This window comes from Parus major, chromosome 14 (genome assembly GCF_001522545.3).
Source record: "Parus major isolate Abel chromosome 14, Parus_major1.1, whole genome shotgun sequence".
NCBI lineage: Eukaryota > Metazoa > Chordata > Aves > Passeriformes > Paridae > Parus > Parus major.
Window position 1 is genome coordinate 1,261,554 of NC_031783.1, and position 23,003 is coordinate 1,284,556.

The 23,003-nt window shown below is 51.5% G+C and overlaps 1 protein-coding gene across 9 annotated transcripts in view; it reads right to left on the minus strand.

Moving 5' to 3' along the window:
- Positions 1–23,003, minus strand: part of CAPN15 (calpain 15) — a 49,625-nt gene that overhangs the window by 13,856 nt on the left and 12,766 nt on the right. Inside the window, exon 2 of one of the 9 annotated variants that reach the window (XM_033517855.1) lies at positions 3,997–4,197. The exons of the other annotated variants lie outside the window; for them this stretch is intronic. Within the exon in view, the coding sequence (XP_033373746.1) occupies positions 3,997–4,001 (5 nt within the window). The 5' untranslated portion in view covers positions 4,002–4,197. The remainder of the gene's footprint in view (positions 1–3,996; positions 4,198–23,003) is intronic. 9 annotated transcript variants of the gene reach the window in all.

A 23,003-nucleotide genomic window follows, 5' to 3' on the forward strand; every position in this document is an offset into this window, starting at 1 on the left:
GAACCATCTCATCCCAGAGTGGGAAGTCACAATTACATTCTCTAGACAGGTTCAATTTTCAGAAAGTGCAGCAGCAGCAGCACCAGGTCCATGGACCATGATGATCCCTGGGTTGCAGAGAGCAGTCTTCCCCCAGTGCAGCCCTCCCAATGCTTTCAGGATGCCATGTGTGCACTCACACTGAGAACACACCCCAGCCCTGCATGGTGCCCTTTGTCCCCTGCTCGGGGTCATTTCCTGCAGCTTGGAGCAAAGGTGGGGCTAAAGCAGTTTTCTGCTTCCTCCTCCTTCACACAAGGACAAACCAGCTCTCCCCCAGTTAAACATGCTCCAGAAGCCCAGAGCCCTCCCTCCACACACTCCTGCTCCCAGATAAGACGGCCAAGTCCTAAACCCAATGTTGAACCCCAGCTTCAGGTCAGCTGTGCCTCTCACCAGCAGAGCAAGTCCCTTCCAACCCCTTCCACCCTGTTCTGCTTGCCTGAGACCACAGGGTCAACTGTGCAGAAGCCTCCAAGTCCATCCCATGCCCTCAGCTCTTCCCAGGAACAGCAGTCAGACCTCCAGAGACCTAGAGCAGCCTAAGTCATGGGAGCTGCCCCTCAGTGGGCTCACCACTGGCTCCCTCTCCAGCGTCCCTTCAACTACCAAGTTCAACCACCACACTGCCTGGAACAAAGGGGAGGAGGGTGTTTAATCCCATAAAGGGCAGGCACAGACAGCTCCAAGATGCTGGTGCAGCCCATGGAAGGAACTGGGTCCTGGCTGGCCTCCAGAATCCCAAGCAGCAGCACCTGCACACGCAGCTTCTCAAAGCTCTGAGCAGACTGCAATGCAGCAGCGAGGTCTGGAGGGGCAGAGGATGCAGCCAGAACCCCCCTGGGGAGGAGGGAAGTGACCCTCCCTTTGGCTGGTACGTGAGAAATTCTCCTGGGAACACTCCAGCAGCAGCAGCAATCCGACCACATTTCCACACCATGCTCCACAGCCACTGGAAGAGCAGCTCCACCTCACAGAGATCAGATTTAACCTTCAACACCTTTCTTAAATCAAACATTTCTCTAAATAAAGCCTGAAATCAAGAAATCCATTTTATTGCAAGAGAGAGCTTGAAAATTCATTCTGGTTCATACAAGGTGCCTGCATCATTTGAACTCTGCAAGGTGTTTATTTACTGGAGTTATTCCCAGCTAAGAAAAATATAAACATTGATTTTTCTGCCTCAAGTCCTACAGCTGGGAGCCACTGTACATTCCTCTCCCCTGTGGCAGCACCATGTCCACAACATCTGAAAGGGAGATCATTCCTCAAGCAGAGGAGGGGAAGGAGCTGCTGCCTGGCTCTGGCAGCAAATGGGGCCATGAAGGGCACTGTGATCCTGTCACATCCATTTGTCTTACTGGGTGAGCTTCATCAAACCACAGGCATCAGCAAAAGGCAAGGGAAGGCTGTCAGCAACCTGTGCCATCCACCTCCATCCTCCTGCAGCATTCCATGCTGTTACCTAGTGTACACAGTGCAGGAGAGCACTGGCTCCAAAAAATCCACCCTGAAATTCAGCTGCCACAGTGCTTTCTGTGGACTGGGACACACAGCCACCAATCTTCCTCCTGCACATACACCCATGGTCCTTCCCAGCAGGTAAAGGCTTCCAGCAATGCCACCACAGAACTGGGGAAGGAATCACCCTGTCCCTTCCCATAGAGAGGACAAAACCCAGGATAACCTAAAAGACAGAAGTACCACTAGAGGGGATGAGCCACATCACCAGACTTGCTTGATGTGGCATCAGCAACAAGCTGCAGGCTCAGGGAAGGCAGCACCATTTCACTTGGCTGGGTGGGAGATCCAGGCTCCAGGCAGCTGGAAGGGAGATGGAAGCCAGGACACTGAAGTGTCCTGGAATGGCCCTGGGGAGCTGTGACATTTTCTGGTCACACTGTGCTCTTCCCAGTCCCATCTTCTCAGCCCATGCAACAGGAGTTGGCCCCTAACACTGTCCAACTGCTGCTGGGATTTTCACCTACTTGACCTTCTCAGGAAAACCAAACAGCCTTCCAGAAGGGCCATCAGCTCTTCTCTCAAAGGTCCTGCAGTGCCTGGGCCACCAGTGTGACAAGCTTTGGCAGGAGACTTCCCTGCCTTCTGTTGCATCGTGGTGCCCTGAACATGATTTTCCTTAAAAGTGAGTGGGAGACACACAGCACAGCAGAGGACATGGGACACGAACCTCCAGCTGTGCCCCACAGTTCTGGGTTCCCAGCCACCAATCCCCCAGCCTTGGTGACTGACAGGACACCAGCCTGCAGCCTGCTTTCTTCACACCCTTGCCTAGGACTGATGGACAATCCCAGTCCCTGCCTGGAATGGAATCAAATTTAGGGTCCAAAGATCCCAGAGGGCTCTGGGTTGGAACCTGCCTTTACACAGTCCAAACCATACCAGAACACAGAGGGTTGCTGCAGCAACAACTTCCTCCCAAAACTGAACTAGCCAAAAGAGAAATCCATCCTCAGCCTGTCCAAGCTCCACACTTCTCCTTAAACAGCCTGGCTGGCTCCTTTCCCAACAGGCAACAAGGCTGTGTGAGGAAATAGGGTTATCTCCAGCACCTATTCACCAAGCCCATCTGCTGCGTGTTAACACAGTCACTCTCCAGCCCCAGCAAACACAACTGACATAAACACTGCCTGCCACCTTCCTGCAGGAGAGGAGCTCCTCTGGAACCAGGGACCTGGCAGCACCCACCCACGGGAGGGCTTTCCTGGGGGACACTTCCCAAGGAGAGGGTGACGCAGGGCTCCGCTCCGCAGCCTGGCAGCAGGGAGCTGCTGGAGGCTCTTTAGGGGTGCACACAAAAAGGGCAGCTTGGGCTGTAAGGAAAGGGTGACAGGCTACAACCCCACACCTCCAACAGCACGGATGGAGCTTCCCAGCACAGCAGCTTTCCGCAACCAAGGCAGGAGACATCAGCTGGCAGGAGGCACCGCTGTGTTGGCAGGAGTGCCCCTACCTTGGCAATCACAACAGTGTAATTATCATGCTTAAAAAGTAATATAGAAAGTACTCAACCAAGCAGGCAGCTTTCAGCACACTGATCAGGTCCCAAGGAACCTCACTGCTCCAGGGACTAAGAAGGTTCCAGGTGGTCTCCTTCCAAAACCACTTCAGGACAGCGATATCCCTGTCCTGGGCTCTGCTGAGTGATGAGTTTGCTGAGCCCTGCGTGTTCCCTGCTGCAGAGCCCTGGCCCCTACACAGCCACCAAACTGTCCAGGGATGGCCACCACCTCTGGGCACCATCTGGGACCCAAGACTTCTCTGAAGCAAGGCAAAACAGGAAGGAACAAGGCAGGGTAAGAAATCGGGAAGTGCCCAAAAACCTGCAGTTTGTGTCTTTCCTGCTGGCAGGGAGCTGGTGAAATGCCAGGGCTGAGATGTGCAGCTGAGCTCCAGGGCAGGAGATGGCACCCAGCCCTGGGCAGAAGCACCCTGGGCTGCCAGAGAACAGCTTGAGGTGACCTGGGCACCAGAGTGAGAGATCCCAGGGCTCTGCTGCAGAGCCCACACTGGCAACAGGATTAGAGGAGCTTGTGTCAATCACACACAGCAACACAATCAGGCTGTTTCTCTAAAAAAAGCTCCTCCAGAGCAGCTAAAGTCTTAAAACTTACAGCTTCGTTTCTCTCCTGCAGTAAATAAACAAATAAATAAAAATCAATTGTTCTAGTCAGCAACATAAACCCTGAGCTCCCTGACACACAATGCATCCCAGCAAAATCCTCACTGACAAATACAAGAAAAAGCACTAGAATTTTGTGGAAGAAAAATGACCAAAAAACCCTAAACAAATTCTGCCTTAATGTCTGTGAGCTGTGAATCCCTTCCCTCAGCCCCATGCTTTCTAGTTAATATTTCCCATTTAATTTTCTTTCAGTAGCACTATGGAGCCTGACCTAAGAGAGGACATCTGAGCCTTCTCCCACACGGACCTACCACATCTCCAGAGCCAGCAGGAGCAGAAGGCACCTGTGCCCACCAGGAAGGGGTGCAGGAGGTCAGGAAGCACTCAGAATCCCTCTGGCAGTGCACTGTTAGGAGCACACGTGGGTTGGGATGGTGAAGCCCAGGAGAGGAGATGCTGTTGGCTGAGCTGACTCACTCTTGCAGAGCCAGGCAAGGGCTGGGAGGCTGGACCTGGAAGGTTGCAGCAGATATACTGGCAGAGCAACACAGAAACACGGGGAGCCGGGACTTTCCACTTGGTACAAGTTTCTATAGGAGCATCAGTGTAGACAAACAGTCTCTGATTCACACTTCTGAACCCCCGAGGCTATAAAGGAAAGTGCCAGCTCCGTGCTGGCATCATCCAAACAGGGCAGGTTGCATAAGTACTTCCAAATCCTACCTCCAAAGTGAAACAAGAAAATAAAACAGGGTTTAAAACCAGTGACCTTCACCCCATCCTTCCAGGACCCTTCCAACTCAAGATTTCTGTCTTGCAGAGACATGGACAAAAATAAAGCACCAGAAGGGACCTGTCTCTTTGCCCTTTTCTCCCAGATCTGCTGAGCAAGGACAGAGACAGCAGAGACCCTCCCCTAACTCAGCCATGCTTTCCACTGCATCAAAGCATCCATGCCTGGCAGTGCCAGGTGGTCCCACTGCAATGGCACAAACATTCCCAAAAACCAGAGGCTACACCTCTCTAATTTTGTGTGTGCAAAAGCAGCACTGCACTTCCACAAGAGCAAGCATAGAGGATGCCAGAGTAACTCAGGTCAGAAGAGACCTCAGGGTGGTCTCCACCCAAAATCCTGCTTCAAGATGAATCTCTTAAAGGAATTGCAGCAGGTTTAGACAGTCTGGTCTTGAAAACCTCCAAGCATGGAGACTTCAGAACTTCTCTGGGCAGAGACCTCAACTAACTGACCTTGGGCAGAAACACTTCCCCTTGTATCCAGTCTGATACTCTCTGTTTCATCCTATGTTTGTTCTTTCCTGCCCTCCCACCATGTGCTGCTGTGAAGAGCCTGGCTCTGACCTCTGGATGATGTGTCTGTAGGCATTGCTAGAGCACCTTCAATGCTTTCTCTCCAGCTGGAAGTAATCATGGAATCATGGAGTAGTTTAAGTTGGAAAGGACCTTAAAAACCATCCAGTTCCACCCCCTGCCATGGCAGGGACACCTCCCACTGTCCCAGGCTGCTCCAAGCCCCATCCAGCCTGGCCTTGGGCACTTCCAGGGATCCAGGGACAGCCACAGCTTCTCTGGGCACCCTGTGCCAGGGCCTGCCCACCCTGCCAGGGAACAATTCCTTCCCAATATCCCATCCATCCCTGCCCTCTGGCACTGGGAAGCCATTCCCTGTGTCCTGTCCTTCCATCCCTTGTCCCCAGTCCCTCTGCAGCTCTCCTGGAGCCCCTTTAGGCCCTGGAAGGGGCTCTGAGGTGTCCCTGGAGCCTTCTCCTCTCCAGATGAGCACCCCCAGCTCTCCCAGCCTGGCTCCAGAGGGGCTCCAGCTCTAAGTGACCAACTCAGTGGGCTCCTCTGAACTCACTCCAGCAGGGCAACATCTTTCTTGTGTTGAATTCTTGACTGAGCCCAGCTCCTTCATCTTCTCCTTGCAAGACTCACACTCCAGCACCATGAGAACCTGAGAGCCCCAACACCAAAACCAGCTCCAAAAGGTCACCACTTTCTACTTTCTTCATGCAACCTCTGACATCAGGCATCCCCTTCAGCCAGGACCAGAGCTGGGGCCTTGCTCTGAGCTGCCTTTGTTCCTTCAGTTGGTGGAAGGGAACCACAACAACTACAGCTACACCAATTCCTCCTTTTATTGAAGCACTTGAGGAAATAAAGACTTCTTGATCCTGAAATATTAATTTTTGAGCACTCCCGGAGCTTTATCATATATTTATATCTGCTCTTGCTCTTTAGTGTCAATCCAGGACAAACTGTCAACGAGTTCCCAGAAACACAGCGTAGGTTTGGGATGGAAAATCAGCCAAGGGACCAGTCTGGTTCCCTTCCATGACCAACTCTCCTGTGGCCAGGACATCCCTTCTTTCTAGAGGTTCCTTCCTCCCCACCCAATGTCAGCACTCCTGACCATTCACTGGAGCAGGACAAGCACATTTATGCAGAAAATGGCATTTTCTACTGGTGATAACCTGCAATGAATTGAAACAGGACAACTGGATTTTTCCTGTTTAATAAAGCAATGGTGGCATGCAAAAATCCCTCATCAAAGCAGAAGGGAGGGAAAACAAAGGTCTAATTCTGCAGCAGGAAACCATGCAAAGGTGAGTACTTGATGGTGAATGGGGCCATAAAATACCCAGCAACACTACACAACCCTCCCCAGAGGTGCCAAGAGGCTCAGACAGACATGAAGAGTTTCCCAAGCTGATGACACACTCCAGTTCCTGGGAATTTCTTGGTCCCATTGCACCAAACCTCCAGACAGTTCTTGCACAGTTTCTATTTAGTTTCTTCTTTTCCCACACTGGACACAGCTCTGGCAGCTCAGATGTGCTCCAGCAGCCAGGGAGAGAAGAGGCTGGCAGTTTTAATGAGAAGTTCCCAGGGGAAAGCTGAACTCTGCTAATGAGAGGTCTGAGAGAAAAAACCACTGGCCCAGCCGTACAGAGTGCACTCAGCACAGGAGTCTGCTGGCAGCCAACAAACCACAGAACACGCTCTCAAGCTGCAGCTGTCCCTGCTATTTACTCTCTTGTCACCTCCCCAAAAACAGGGATTGCCTGTCAGATGTGAGGGTGAGAGGGGACATCTTGCTGTGGCACAGGCAAGAAAGGACTTCACAGAATCACAGAATGTCAGAGCTGGAAGGGACATGATCACAAGGATCGTGACTCCAACTCCTGGCCCTGCACAGGACACCCCAACAATCCCACCCTGTGCCCGAGAGCTTTGGGCAATTCCAACACTGTAAATGCAAGTGCTTGCAAGGGGTGCAAGTGGGACAGACAACACACTCCTCTATCCTCCACCAGCCATGAAGAGACACTAGGGAATGTGTTCAGAGTGTGGGGGGAAACTGGAAGAGGGCAGAAGCACAGCTGGGACAGGAGCACCCTGAAAGCACCCTGAAAGCTCTTGTGACACACACCAAAGTCTGGCTTTGATGGAGAAAGGAACTTGAAGAGACTGTCATGGCTTTCATGGCTGAAATCCCTGGGTTTTGCTCAGGAAAAGGAGGGAAGGGGCAGAGTCTTAGGAGGGATCTGCCCATCTGAAGTTACTGGAGTTGCTGCAGGAATGCCAAGTGACACACACCTGGAGGGCGTCTGCCTCACGCTGGCTTCTCTCAAAGCCTAGGGACACACAGGGAGCGTTACCCTAAATTGATGGACAGAAGACAAGAGACTTTCATCATTCTTCATCAAAGCAGAATCAGAATCTGGAAGGCTTGTGTTGTGAGAAAAACAGGCTGGGCATGATTAGCCTTTAATATATCTTAATTGCTGCAGTGTTGTAAGAAATGAGCTCTGAGAAGAAAACCGGTTTGGCTGGCAGAGTACAGGCACGCTGGGACAAGACCATTCCCAAAAGCTCCTTGGCTAATGAGCAGGTTTCCCATAAGTCTGCCAGGGCAACAATTACAATCCCTGGGGATACAAAAGGAAGAGGCAGACTAAGTATTCCAAGGAGGTCAGCAAAGTCCAAGTTCTAGCTTTGCTCAGAAGTTTTGTAGGCTCTGGATTCACAAGCTTTTGATGGGGTCTCTTCTCACCTTAAAGCAGCACCTCCTGCACCTGTCCAAGGTTATTGAGATGAAGGGCCCAGATGAGATGGCCAACAGCAATGTGACTTCTTCAAAACCCAGGATGGAGGCACTCAGTAGCATGGGATCATCATGGGATAGGCTTTGGAGAAGCAGGAGAATGGCCCAGGAAAGTCCCTCTGGAGCCCCAGCCCTGGAGACAGCCACCAGCACAGCCTCAGCTCCTCCCAAGCTGCACTATTTCTCATTAAGATCAATTCCAGCCTGTTGTTATAATTAATAACCTCATCTTGCCTCCCTGCATGCAAGCAGGGGAAATTTCTGCAGTTGCAATCACACTTTACTTCAAAGAAACCAATTTAGTAGAGCACTACTGCTGCCATCATTCCTCTTACTCAATGACTTTATTTACCTTTTCTGTACCTAATTTCCCCAGCCCTTTGTGTGCCTGGGGAAATTAAAGCAAAAAATACTGAGATCCATTTGCACCCAAATATTATAGCAGGGGGAGGAAATTTGTGTCCTTAACTCAGGCCAGCACCGTGCTATGGCCATGAACACATTGATTCGGCTCGAAAAGGTGATGAACTGAACAGCCTTGCTTTGACCAAAATCTACATATAATGGATATTTGAACCCTCTCAAGAGCAAATACAGAAAGAAGGTAGAGCAGTTTTATAGGGGTTTGTCACACTGGCATGAAATTGCTGTAACCTGGGTGTAGAAAGCACAAAGGACTTTTGGTTCTGCCAAAACATCGGTGAGTGCTTCAGCATGCCTGCAGCTCCCAAAAAAAGCTGCTTTTTCAGGGGAAAAAAAGCCCATAGTTCTCCAGAAAATGCAACACAAAAATTCAAGAATTTTATCTTTTTTTTTTTTCAATAAAAGGCCTGAATTGCAGAAGACTGATGGCCCCACGTTCTGCTGGATACTTGTAGCTTCAGCTTCTTGCACACTTGGAGCAAGAAAACGCTTTGAGAAACGTAGTTTTGATTTTTAGAAAGCCTGGTAAAAACGGGATCAGCTACCCTGTATGGTTCTTATAACTACACTAAATCTGTGGTCTGAGCAGAAAGTTTGCCAGGTAAAATAAACTTGTCCAGCAAAATTTGTGACCACCTGAAACAGAGGAAGCACTGAATGTGTGATCCGGTCACATCACCCAGGGATGGGAACACAGATCTCCAAACCTCCTCTGGTGTTAGGTTTTTATACATAAGATGTATAAAAACCAGGGAGTATCAAGAACAGCAGGGAGAGGATTTATGACTAATGCACCAGCTCTAGGACTAGTAAGATGCTGGGGAGGAACAGCTGGGAAGATGATGTTCTTTAATATTACTGCTACACTAATTCATTTCAAATCATGGCAGGTTTTAATTTAAACACCCAACAGAATTCTTGAGCAGGAAAAGTGGGAGGGATGGCCAGAAGAGCTCAAAATGGAAGGATTTCAGATGAAAGGTGGGAGGGAATGGAGTAGAGGACATCTCTTTGGGTGTCTCACGTCTGGAGAGCGAGGTATGGGACAGGTTTGGGGAGCTGCAGGTGATGCTCTGTGAGCAGCTCCATGCCCCCACCTCACTCTCACAGCCACCACCATCACCAGCTCAGCTCCAAAACACCACCCTGTACCTTCAGAGAGTAAATAAATCCCTTCTTCCCAGTGTGAGAAGGACATTCAGAGCCATTTGCTGCCTTTGAGGCTGCTGGGGGATGGTGGAGGTGGCTGCCTGCCCCTCACGCAGCCCCACACGGTTTTGGGGAGCTGGAGCCATCGTGGCACTGACACAGCCACAGGAAGGAGGTGGGAGGGCACTGCCAAACACCCCTCTCCTTTTGTCCCACCAGCTCCCAGCCCTGCATCAGGCAAGCTGCTATTTGCTTCAGAAACAACCATCTTTTTCCCTAAATTCTGCCTGATAAATCAAAGTATAGCTCCAGGGTGCAATTAATACAAAAACCAACAGTAGTAAGAGCTTGGTACCATTTGGGATGGAGGGAGAGAGAAAGACTCATGTTTCCATAAGGTCTGAGATTAAGGAGAGCAGGACTACAGCCTGGCAGAGCCCCCAGCCTCCTCTTCCTCCTCTCCTAAGGCTTTAACTTGGCCACCATCCCAACTCCCAGCAGAGCTGCTGCTGGAAACTCTTCCTCCAAACGAGGAGAGTTCTCAAGCCAAGCTCTGCAGTTGCATTTTCCCATGGCAGAGCAGGCAGTGCCCTCCCCGTGGCTGCCAGTGACACTGGGGCAGCCCAGGCAGGACCATCCTGGAGAGCTGGAAGGCAGCAGGCACTGAGCTCCATGGCCAGCAGCTGTCAGGCTCCTCAGCATGATTAACAGCCCTTAATGAAGAGCTAAGCCAGTCCTGGACCCCAGGAAAGCAGCTCACGCTTAATATCTCAGCCAACAAGCTTTGCACTGTCCTGCAGGGAGAAAGAAAGAGTGCCAGGGGCCAGAGGAAGAGAGAGGAGCTCTGGCAGCTCCTGGCATCCCTGGAGCTCAGTGTGGCTGATCAGGGCACAGTAATGAAGCCACTGCAGCCACGCTGCAAACGTCACCCGGCAGCGAGGGACAGGCGAGGATGGAGGGTCCCCCACAGCACAGCCTGCTAGCTCTCACCATGCCTGGCCATGTCAGCAGCTCCTTGGGTGACAGAAGGTCAGAAGGCAGAGGACAAACCTGAATGTCCCCTCCTATATCAGGAACCCTGTCCAAAGATGCACAGAGCAGAGTCCCAGTTGAACTGGGTACTGCAGTTTGTACACACACACTCTTCACTGAGCCCTTGGCTCCACACACAACTTCCAAGTACACCTGCACTCCCTGCTAGGTGCTGGGAAAGACACACCGAGGCCAAGCTGCTGTGCTGGAGCCAGACCCCCCTGCTGTACTGACCTGGGCTGGAGAGGGGCCACCACAGACAGCAGCAAACCCCAGCAGCCTCACAGATGGCTCCTGCCTTTCCTGCTCCCGGAGCATCAGCTCCATCTCCAGCCCTGTTCCCCTTCCCAGGTCATGTCAGGTCACGCAGCTGAATGCAAGAGCACACAAAATTCCTTGCTGCATCAGGCAAGCTTTGGGGAGCCCGTTGCCAGCTGCAGCAGGCTCTGCTCTCCTTGCAGGCTTGGGGGGCAGGAAGAGCAAGATGTGGGAGAAGCTGCCTCAGGTGCTGCCCAGACTCAGGGCAAAGGAACCAGCATCTCCCCCACGCAGTAAAGGAAGAAGCAATTTATTGTGACAAATGGTGAAAGCCTGCAGCGGGGCTGGCCCTTCCTGTCAAAGCTGGTGAACCACACCAGGAGAGGGGAGTGCCTGGCAGTCAAGTGGGATATGCATCACTCCTGGGGGGAAAACCATCAGCAACTCAGAAGAACCAGGCTGCAAGAGATCCCTGCCTGCCCACCTGGGATGCTGGTGAGCACCATGTGAGGCAGCCAGCCACCACTGCTCACCCCCACTCTCAGGGCTGCTAACTGTCCCCTGCTCCAGAGGGGTCATGCCTTGGCCCTTCAGCCTCAAAAAGGGGTTGAAGGTTTGGGCAGAAGTGTCTGGGACAGGGTTAGGGAGCATCCAGCAATGTAGCACAAGTGGGATGTTCATATCTGCATCTCAGACTCATAAGTGAATTTCTTGTTGACTGTGAAGAGTTCACAGGAAGGACAGGAAATAAAATTTGTAACTTTTAAGGAACCTGAAACAAGGAGAGCCTGGGATGTCAGTTGTCTGAATTAGCCAGGAGAGAACAGGGAGAAGCAAAGGAATTCCAGTGTCCATTTGACCTCTAGTAAGTACAGAGATGGTGTGTCCTCCTCAGCTTGCAACACCTGCCTGGCTGCCACATTCCCTTTTTCCACAAAGTATCTGGAGGGTTCCAGACCAAGCTGGTTCCCACTGCAACCCAAGAAACACCATCAGCACCCGAAAAGAATATGGCTTCACACCTGTCCAGACTTCTCTGTGTCTACCTGTGCAGCTCTGTGCCTGCAGCAAACAGTGGTGTTTTATAGAGCCTTGGATTCTCCTTCCATGGGAACTAGACAGCAGCCAAAGCACTGACAGACCAAGTCTAAGACAAATTCAGAAACGAAATGTGACTCTCTCAAGTCCTGGCAATGCACCTTCACCATCCTCTGAATTCTTCTCACTGTACAGCAGAATGATTTCCCAGCCTTTGGGTCAATCTGGAGTTGCTCTTTCTGAGCTGCAATAGCCACGTGTGGGAGAACACACTTCCCTGCATCCCAGAATAGAAAGCAGCTGGAGTTGCATGTGAACACTGCAATGGGAAGATGAAAGACTTCCAGACACTCCTCTTTTTCCACAGAGCCCTTTATGGGCTCTTCTCCCCACTCTCACTTCAGCTCCTTCAGCTGCTGATCCTCCACAGGTGCTGAACTTCCAGATGCTCCTGGAGGCTTTTCCATTTTAAAATTTATTCTATTTAAATAATATGGGCATATGGTTTATTACAGCTATTAAAGGGTGTGTGTAAGTACGTGGGGGGAATCTGATCCTGAGATCCAGAAGGCTCCCAGGACCTCTGAGCACCCTGGCATTGGTGCTTGTCCTCAGGAGCAGAGCCAGCTCCGCCTGCAAGCATCACCCAAGGGCTATGAACGAGTTTCCACATCACACCACGTCCTTCAGTGCTAGTGAGGAGGTTTAAACCAGCCCAGGAGATATTCAGGACTGCTGTGCCCTTTCTAGGACAGCTGCCACTCCCTGAACAGAATGAAGGCCAAATCTTCAGGACAAGATTAGTGCCAGGATCTAACCAGGAGCTTATAGAGGGCTTCCATCACTCCAGTACCACTAACAAAAGCTCTGTGTATGAGCTGAGTTGGCACAGCTGGATAAAGACCCCACAGCACAGGAGCTCAGCTTCTCTTGGGAGAGAAAAGGATCCCAGGAGAAACCTGCAGATGTGTCCCTCACCCCAGCTGCCAGGGTACCACGGGAGGAGCTCACAGATCTGGGCATGGAGATCCTTGGTGTAAGGTTTGATCAGCTCTCTGCAGGTTCCATTTGAAATGGGCTCAAGAGTAGCACAGGCTGTTCTTTGAAGGAAGCACAGGGATGTAGGATATGGCATGTAGGCAGGGAGGCTTTCCAGCTGAGAACATGGGAAGGAAGGGAAGTACTGATGGGGCTGATACCCACAGTTATGTTTCACAATACAGCTTTACCTGCTCTCACCAGGGAGGGGAGGAGGCAAGGAAAGGAGCAAGAAGCTGAACTCATTAAGCTTCTCTCTCATCTGAGGAGTTGGGACAGCTTCAGCAAGGAGGGTGGACTCATGGGACCAAAGGACACTTGTTCCATCCATTTAGTTCCCCACACCTGAGGTATGTTTGAACAGCCACTTCAAAAGCAACCCCTAAGGAAAACATGCTGGATGAAGAGAAACCTCTACTTGTTTTTGTGTCTCTGCCTTTAAGCCAATTAAGAAATTTCTTTTTAAATGAGGGTCTGTGGTCTGTCTCAAAGAGCCTGCACTCCCCAGAGAAAAGAGAGGGGTGAGGTGTCTGCTCACAGCCAGCACTGCAGGGACTTGTGCTTCTCTACAAAAAAAAGAAACCCTGCTCCAAAGCCCCAGAATCTGTTTTCTAACACAGTTCTGCAGCAGGTGCCTCTCCCCTTTGCACCTCGGGTTTTTTTCACCGGTACACCACACAAAAAGCAAGTGGTGTTGACATCAGGCAGAGTTCTTGTGTCTTTCAACACTTGCCCAGTGTTTGAAGAATACAGCATGGAAAATGCCTTTGAAGTTTCACATCCAGCCAAGAAGAAGCCAAGACAAAGGCTGGTCTGTACTTTATCCTGGTCTCATATTCACAGAACCACAGAATGGGCTGGAAAAGGACCTCAAAGTCCATCTCATTCCAAGGGACACCTTCCACTGTCCCAAGTTGCTCCAAGGCCCATCCAACCTGGTCTTGGACACTTCCAGGGATGGGGCAGCCACAGTTTCTCTGGGACACCTGTGCCAGGGGCTCACCATCCTCACAGGGAAGAATTCCTTCCTTACATCAGGGTGGTCAAGCTCAAATGGGATGGAAGGGGGCTACAATCACAGGCAGAACATATCCAAGGACACAGAACTGGCAGCTGGAAAACATTTGCTGGGACAAACAGCTCCTGCTGTGGGACTGTGCAGACAGATCCCTTGCATGGATTAAACAGCAAAAGCTTTGCCTTTCACACACCACTCAGAGCTATTTTCCATCACTCCTCCCAGCCCACAGAGGATACACACATTCTGCATCAGGTAACAAAAGCACCTGCATGTGCAGGGTAGTTTGGAGGGACAGGTCCATTTGCTCAGATGAAGACCACCTTGTACTGTCTTCAAAAACAGGGAACAACTTTAGGATCACACACCTGAACAACAGCATTTGGAACTTCTGCTGGCACCTCTCCTATTCCATGTTTGAGGCAGTTCCACACCGCTTCCCAACACACCTGATGTTTGAACTGAAGGCTGGGGTGGGAAAAGAATTTTTTGTTTCCCAGGACTAGAGAGATGTGGGACTAAGGCTATGGGCCCATAGCTGGAAAGAGCCAGGAAAACCTGATGGGACTGTAAACTCAGGACTCACTCACATCCCCTTACTCCCACTGCAACTTCCCTCACACGAGGAGGCTGCAAGAGGAGATTTACTGGTGGCTGCCAAGCCAAATTGCTGCTCAGCTAAAGATTTATGCTGCAATTTTTAGTGCTGTTAAAATAGAATTGGAAGAGTGGTGGGGAAAGAGAAAGAGGGAATGAAAGACAGGGGAGGGAAAATGGATCAGGAGCAACACCACAGCTCCAAAGCTGTTTGCTCCATCTCTCACATCTCTATTGAACCAATCACTCTGCATTTCCAGCTGCTGTGCTCCAGCCTTCAGACCCTGCAATGCCAATGCCTGGGCTTGCTGCACACACAGGGTGCAGTTAATAGAAATCAGTCCATCTCCACTGCACCTGAACTGTCAGGCTCAATAAATACAGCTGGCAGAGAATGGCACAAAAGGGACAGGGTATCTGCAGGCTGCTGGCTGCTCACACGACTTCCACTCTGCAGTCACCAAGGACAGGAGAAGGGATGCCCCCATCCCAAATGTCACTCATTGCCTTCTCATTCTGGCACTGGTTAAACACCACTCCTATCTGCTGAGGTCAGAGGGGAGCTAAGTTATCCCCTCCAGGAACTTGTCAGCTCTGCACACTAGATCTGGAGAAAAAAGGCTGTCAAGTCATGGAATGATGCCCCTGCATGTGCAAAGAGCCATGGGCTTCCCCCACTGAGGCCCCCATTGCCCCCTCCCCTGAGAAGCCAAGGAAAGGCCAGAGTGCTCTGCAGCTCCCAGGGAATCCTGGCTCTGCTCTGCACAACTGGGTGACACACAATCTGAAAAAAATCAAAAGCAAAACCTCTTCAGTGAACTTCAACAGAGCAGCTTTCCTTTGCAATCAGAGAAATTCCCCATGCCTTGAGCCAGCCCTCTGTCCTGTACTGCCAAAACCATGGAGGAATTTCAAAATTACAGCCAAAGAGACTTTGGCCTTTCATTCAGCCCCTGGGCATCCCTGCAGAAAGAGCCAGGCCAGGCTCATTCTAGAAACCACCCTAGAGCTGGGGGTTTCAGTTTATTGAGAGGTCAAACTGACCCCCAGGCACTGGGGAGCTCTCATGCCCTGCCACTGAAGTACCTCCTTGAGGTGCCCCAGACAGCAACTGAGTGAAGTTCCTTCTTGCAAGGGAGATGGGAGAGGATGGGATCCTGTGCACAGGCTGAGTCCCACAAAGAGCCATGGATTTGTTTGTGTGTGTGCTCCTGACCTATAAAGGTCACTCCTCTTTCTCATGTGCCCTGAACTTTAGAGGTGACAATTAGCCACAGTTCCCTAGAGGCTGAATGGGATAAAACACACTGACCTTCCTGAGGTTTGGCTGGGAATGCTTCATCATGCACAGCCAACTTGGCATTTTCATTTTCTTGCACTGGCAGCTTCTAGGACAGTCCTGGGCCAACACTCAAGTGCCAGTGTGCAGGTGAAATAGCTCTGGGTGTGCTGAATGGACCCTGGCCTGCATCCTCTGACACAGCATCCTGTGTAGGTAGTGACAGGGTTCCCTCAGCACAAAACCCTTCCTGCCCCATCAGCACCAAGTACAGGTGCCTCGAGGCTATCCCAGTCACAGATCCAGGATCCCTCAGCAAACAGCAGGCTCCAGGAGGACACAGGAGCACTGCAGCACAGCAGAAGCCCACCACAGTCCCAATGCCCCATCAAACACAGGCTCAACACAGGAATCCACACTTGGCCTCAGATTCAGTTTGGCATCACTGGGCCCTTTCAAAACAGGGACTGTTTGGTTTTCTCCAGCCTCTTGAAGACAGAGAGGAGGATTTGATGGGTTACATGGATGGGGGGAATAGAGCAGAATAATGCTGTGCTGGAGCAGACTGAGCCACATGACCACCCAGCACCCCAACCTGCTCCTTCTGTTCATAACCCAAACTCCAGAGCTATTGCCACCTTAACTGAGCCAGCAACACATCTGGCTGACTCCAGGAGCAGGCAGACAGGCTGGAACTGCCAGGGAAGCCCCTACAAGTTATACTGTACCCTGGAGGCCTCCAGGCTGGGTAATTCAGACCATAACACTGCTTACTGCCTTGTAAAGATGAAACACACTTAACTTAGTGTTTTGACAGCTGGAATCTAGAGGATGCTCCTGGCTGCAGCATGTGCCATTAACCCTTCTGAGTCCATGTGCCAGAGGGAAGCATCCTGCCAGCACAGCAACCCCAGAAAAGCCAGGCTGGGGCTGCTCCAACAGCTCAGTGTCCCTTCCCTGCAGCACAACACTGAGTTTTCTATCAAGGAGAGCAGCTTCTGCTGTTGTTTAAAGCTCCTGAACCTCATCAAGTCACACACACACACTCACAGATAGCCCTGGGTAAGCTCAGCACACGTACTCCTCAAGGACACTCTGAAGGACATCACTGCTGACCTGCACAGGACAGGAGGAAGGAGCACACATGCCCTGGAGACTGAAATACTGCAGCAAACACAGGGCCCTGTCAGCTGCTGTGCCCTCCCCACCACACTGGCACCAAGAGCAGTCCCTGAGCAAGCCAGGGCTGCAGTGCCCACACCAGTGTGCTGAGAAGACACACCTACTGTAGGAAAACATAACCCAGGGAAAACAGGTCACTGGGTGAAGCTTTGCTGGAGATTTGCTAGGGTGTGTGTGCTCAGTGCCAGTCACTGCATGTGCCACAGGGGCTGCTGGGCAAGACAGCAGCAATGTCACTGATCAGTGATCCATGGGCTGCAGCCTGAAGCTCCTGCAGAACAAAAGTCTTTCCACATTCCAGAAGCACCAAGTGTTTCCATGTTTGTCCCTCCCCACACACAGACACAGCAGCTGTGGGTAAAGCAGCAGAAGCCTCAGCTCCTGGGCAGGGAAGGTACAGCTGGTGGCATGGGTCTGATGGAATGTCCCAGTGCCAGACAACACCAGGGCTCTGAATGAAAGGTGTCCTCTCCTTGGTGTCCCAAGGAAGCAGGGGAAAAAATACAGGTATATATATATATACACACACACATCTATCCATCTACCTACTTATAGCTTCACTTCTCCAAGGCAAGGAGATTAAAATCAGATTTTAAGGAAGAAGACATTGTCTTCTCCCACCAAAAGATGGCAAGATCCCAAAATCCCCTTTGGCTGTAGCCAACCTGCAACGCTCCAAATGCCAGGGCCCAGCTCAGTGTAACCACAAGCCTCAGTGTGTGATGCACAGGGAGCACTGGGAGCAGCAGGGCTGGAACCTGAGCGTCTGCAGACCCAGCTGAGCTCTGCACAGCTCTGGGCAAGGGCAGGCCAGGTCCTTCCAGCTCCCTGCAAGCTGCTGACTTGGCAGCCTCCAAGCACCTGCAGCCCAAACTCTCTCTCCTCACCCCCCCATGGCCCTGGCTCTCCTGCTGCTGGTCCTGCCGCCATCCAGAAGGGCTCCAGGCTGCCTTCACACTCCACTTCCAGTTTCCTTCTGGTTTGAATGTCCTGCTGCAGCCTCAGAAATGCCATCTGTAACGCAGGAGCAGCTTCCTTCTCTTCGGATCAGCTCTTCACAGCTCCTCACGGTGACCTGGAGCACCTGCCCCTCACAGGGACTCAGTGATGCCTGGGGGTACTGTGAGCTGCACTGGCTGGCAAGGGGAGCTGCTGAGATCCTGGTGCCTTGCCAGGCAGAGCAGGAATGTTGGCAGGGTGAGAAGCACGAGAAGATGCCCAAGTGAAAGAAAAGCCCAGGGCAGTTTGTTTGAAGAGAGTGGCTGGAAAGGCAAAGGCACCTGGGTGAGTTGTGGGTCCCCAGGCAGGAATAGAGAGATCCAGCACAGCTTGGCAAATGCAAACAGCACCCAAACAGGGCTCCTCACTTTCCTCCCTGTGCCCTTCTGTTGGCAGTACCCAAACAGGGCTCTCCCCTTTCCTCCCTGTGCCCTTCTGTTGGCAGCAGCCCCGTGCTGAGGGTTGTTTCATCCCAGAGAGAACAAAGGCCTGCAGAGGGTTCGTTCAGCACAGCCTCCCCTCCACGCGCAGCACCAGGCTCTGGCTGCGCCGGGATCAAGGCGGCCTTTCAGGGACACAGGGCTGGCCATCACAGGGGGAAGAGGCTGCAGGGAGGTGGGTGCAGCTCTGAGCACCCCCCTCTCCCTGTTTCTGACTCATGTTAGTCAAGACTCCAGCCCAGAGCCACCAGGGTCAAACTGGATTAAGTTACTGGCTGGAGAAATCCAGCACGTGCCTTTCACAGCAACCAGTACCTGGTAACCTGAGAGGGGAACAAGGGGCTCTGGAGTGATCCCAGGGAATTTGGGGTGCAGAGATGAAAGGGAGCTCCCTGCCCACCCAGAGAGCAGGAGGATGCTCCTGCCTTCAACCCTCCTCTCACAAGCCCACAACATGAGGTCACTGCAGGCCCATCTCCCTCCAGGACAGATGCTGTACACCGTTAGGGGGACGTGTTTGCAGTTTCCATCCTCATCCCAAGAGAAGAAATAACCCTCCAAAAACACACTTTCCTACATTTCATCCTTCCTTGCAGCAGCTCAGCCAGGTTCCTGAGCTTTCCACTGTCATTACATCCATCCACCAGCTCCTGCCAGAGGACTGAGACCAACTCCAGGCTACTTGTGTGACACCTCTCAGGGGGACAAGTGATTTGTCATGAGACAGGAGACCACGTTCCTCCCTCTGCAGCCAAAGAAGCAATGCAGAAGAGTTACTCTGGAAAAAAAAATATATATAAAATCCCTGCTCTGGCTCCTTTTACTGCTCTTAAAAAATTAAGAAAAACCCAAAACATTCATAAGGTACTAATTCCTCCCCCTGCCCACCCCCAGTGGAAAAACACTGAATACCAAAGGGCTCTCCCAGGCCCTCAACCACATATTCCCACAGCATCACTTGCAAGAGACCAGCCTCCTTCACAGCAGAATTGCATCTGCAGAATCTCTTCCTGAAAGAGATGAAGACTGGATCTATGCACAGCTAAAGCTGGATGCTAATCTCCTTCATGCAATGCAGCATCCAAAGCAAAACTCCCTAACACCTGCACCTGGAGAAGGACTTGAACCCATGATCCTGAAGCAGAAGTGCTCAGCTCCTACAGACAGAAGCATCCCCAAACCAGGTAAAAGTGCTGGTTTTTCCCTTCTCCAGGCTGGCACTGTCAAATGGACAGCTCTGCTGTGTCCTCCACACTGTGACAGCAACACCCAGGCAAGAGGGACAGGCATTTCTGCTCAGATTTGGCCAAGCCTGCTGCATTTGATGAGGACATGGTCCAGCTGCCTCTGCCCTGGATTTGACCTCCTTTGAGGCAGAATGGCTCTTGTGGGACATAGAAATGAGGAAGATTGGAGGGTACACAGGGAGCAAAGGGAGGGTTTGTTTGGTGATCTATTGAGAACTCTGGTCTCCAATGATCTGCACCACCCTCCAAGTTATTCGTGGCTCTGGAGCTATAAATAGCCCTAATTTAAACAACTAATAGGCTTTGTGACCGCTGGGGCAGGGCTGGGAGCCTCAGGCAGATGAAACAGCATTCCATGCTGCCAACTCCTTGGCACTGCAACATCTCCTTGAGCAAGACACTGCTCCAGACACCACAGGCTCTGGTGAGAACTAGTGAGCAAACAGTTACAAGCCAAACATTCCCATCAAACAAGTATCCACAACAACCTACAGCATCTTTACTCCACCAAATCCCAGCTGAACTCCACAGCAACTTCCAGAGGGAGCACAACCCACACAGGGATGCATCCACCTCGCTGCAGCACCTGGGGAACACAGGCTTCACTCCTGTGTGATGAGCAGCCATGTCCTGACTATGAGAGCTGATGGTAGTGCCCTCGTGGTTTGGATGAGTGGCTCCTTTTTCCCTCCTCATCACTCCTCTGTGGATACACAGTCTGAGCAGATGTTGATGATCCCCATCTGTTCCACAGCCACATCTGTTCTTTGCATGGAACAAGGAGGCTTAGGAAGGGAGATGGACCAGCTGGACCCCAGAGATCCCTTCCAACCTCAACCAGTCAGTGATTTTTGAAAGGTGCAAAATAAACTCTGAGCACAGCCAAATCCATGCAGGTTACTGATAAAACCCAGGATCTGTGCCTGCCCCACCCCAGGTCTGTTGGGGTTCCTGTACTGCTGAGGCTGCCAGACCTCCCAAGGCCGATGCCCAGCCTGAGATCTGATGACAGAAAACAGAAGCAGGTGATCACCAGGTGATTCCCTGCAGTCACCTGATGCTGCACCAGGAGCTTTGTTCCTGAGAATCTCATTTCTCTGGTTTCCCCAGTAAGAAACACACAGAATCATTCAGCTGGGAAAACTGAATGTACATCGAGTCCAACTGCTCCCCCAGCACTGCCAAGGCCACCAGTGATCTGTGTCCCCAAGTGCCACATCCACATGCTTCCTTCCAGTGATGGTGACTCCACCACTGCCCTGGGCAGCCTGTTCCAATGCCTGACCACGTTTTCTGTGAAGAAATTTTTCTCCAGCATCCAACTTGAACCTCCCCTGGCACAACTTGAGGCTGTTTCCTCTTGTCCTGTCCCTTGTTCCCCAGGAGCAGAGCCTGACCTTCACCCAGCTGCACCCTCCTGTCAGGGAACTGGGGGGAGCCAGAAGATCCCCCCTGAGCCCTCCTTTCTTCAGACTAAACACTGTCCTGGTGTCTTCCAGACATTTCTGCTTGTGCTGCATTCAGAGCTGAAGTGCCACAGGATGGGGGGAAGGAGCAGCACGGTCACATTCCCACTCCACACAGCTCCCTGCTACACTTCCATATGCCAGAGTTCAGCTACAAAATCTCCACCAGCCTCAGAACAACTCAGAGCCCATGGAAAAGGCCTCTGTGATGCTGCCCAGCAGTTCTGACTTGCTGCTGTTCATGTATTTAAGCCAAGTGCTCACAAACAGCCAGGATACTCAGGCTTGCCTGGAGATTTTCCCCAGAAATAAATGGTGATTCTGGGGAGCAGGGGGTGGCACAGCAAGTGCCCTCCCACCACCTGCCAACAACAAAAGCAGGTCCCCTCACTTCCCTCTAAAAGCAGGGAGATTTACATATTTTTAGCATATCATAATAATAAAATAAAAGAATAATGAAAGAGTGTGTTCCTCCCTCCACAGTCATTGAGACCCAGGGGTTATTTCATTCTGCAAAGGCTTTTATAGAAAAATAAAAATCCTTTGCAGAACGCTGCAGGAAAGCCCAGAAAAATGAATATCCTCTGGAAGAGGAAGGAGTTCACAGAACTTCAGCCAAAGTGAGTAGTGGGCAGAGACACTTAGGTCAGCTGCACAGACCTTGCAAACCCTTTTCCCAAAAGCCTCTCCTAAGAGTGAGATCCAAAAGCTGTCAGTACTCAACAGGACCCTCTTCATAAATGCTAGGAGTGAGGAATAGGTGAACAGGAACACTCCCTTAAATCTCACCAGAAAACAGTTCAGAGCCCCAGTTCCCTCCTAACCCCTTATAATGTGGAAGGATGCACCATGAAGAGGTGTCACCAACCCCTTCCAGCAGCAGCAGGAGAAACAACTACGATCCCACAGCTCCCAAACCATTCCATGGTGGCAGGCACAGCAATGGAGCCATGTCCTGCTGCCAGCACCAAGCCTGTGGCACTGCCCCTTCCTGCTCCCAGCTCCAGGAAGGGTTTGGAACATTGGGAAGCTTGGCCAGGATGGATCCCCAGGCTCAGCTGAACGCTCCCACCCAACAACAGCCCAGGCCAAGCACCTTCAAGCACGAGATGGAGCCCAAGGGGTCTTGTAGCTGAGCCAGAATTTGTCTGGCTGCACACAGCTACCAGGGGTGAATTTAAACCCAACATCTTTGCCCTAAGCAGAGGTTTCTGCAATCAGATCCCTCCAACATGCACCTAATACCTGCTACCTCCAGTCTTTCAGTAGCTGTGTCCTCCTGGCACCTGGGAAAGGAACAGGCTCCTGTTTAAATGCTGACACACAGAAAGAGACTGTGCAGCCCTGTCCAGAAAAGAACAGGGACTCAAATCTCATTGGCACAAGTCAGCTGCTTCTACCACTAAGGCCCTTTTTCTACTCCCTCTTGTCTCCCTGTCTTCAGCAGAGAGGGAATTCCAGCACCATCAGCCTCACCCAGGAGACAGCGAAGCCTCTTCACAGGTTCTAAAATCTTGAAAGCCAAGTACAGACCAAAGTCACTCGCTAAGTACTTGTGTCCCTGTTTTTCTGCCAAGGAAGGTTTGTGTTCATCCCTGAGACAGCCCAGAGCAGCTTGGCTCTGTGCTGCTCTGCAGCCAAAGCATTATCAGCTTTGAAGGTGGCAGCAGGCAGGAACAGAAAATCAGCAGGAAAAGCAAAGTCTATCCCAGAACTCCAGCCTGGTCTCAAATTGACTCCCCTGTACTCCACTTCCTTCCTACACTACATGACTCCAGGGACGAGGACATGCACAGGCAGGATACCTACCCTGACTTGTTCTATTGACTTACTTAATTTTTTAAAAGAATATATTTATCTGCTCCTCTCTGGAAACCAATCATCCGCTGCTCCTTGGCCCTGCTCCCTGGGAGTGGTGGCCCTTTGATGCCTGGCTGATCTCAGGTCTTTTGAACCCACTTCCATAATCACTGCCTGGAGCGAGTTCTTCCCACGCAACTCGCTGCTCAGTGAATCATGGCCGGTG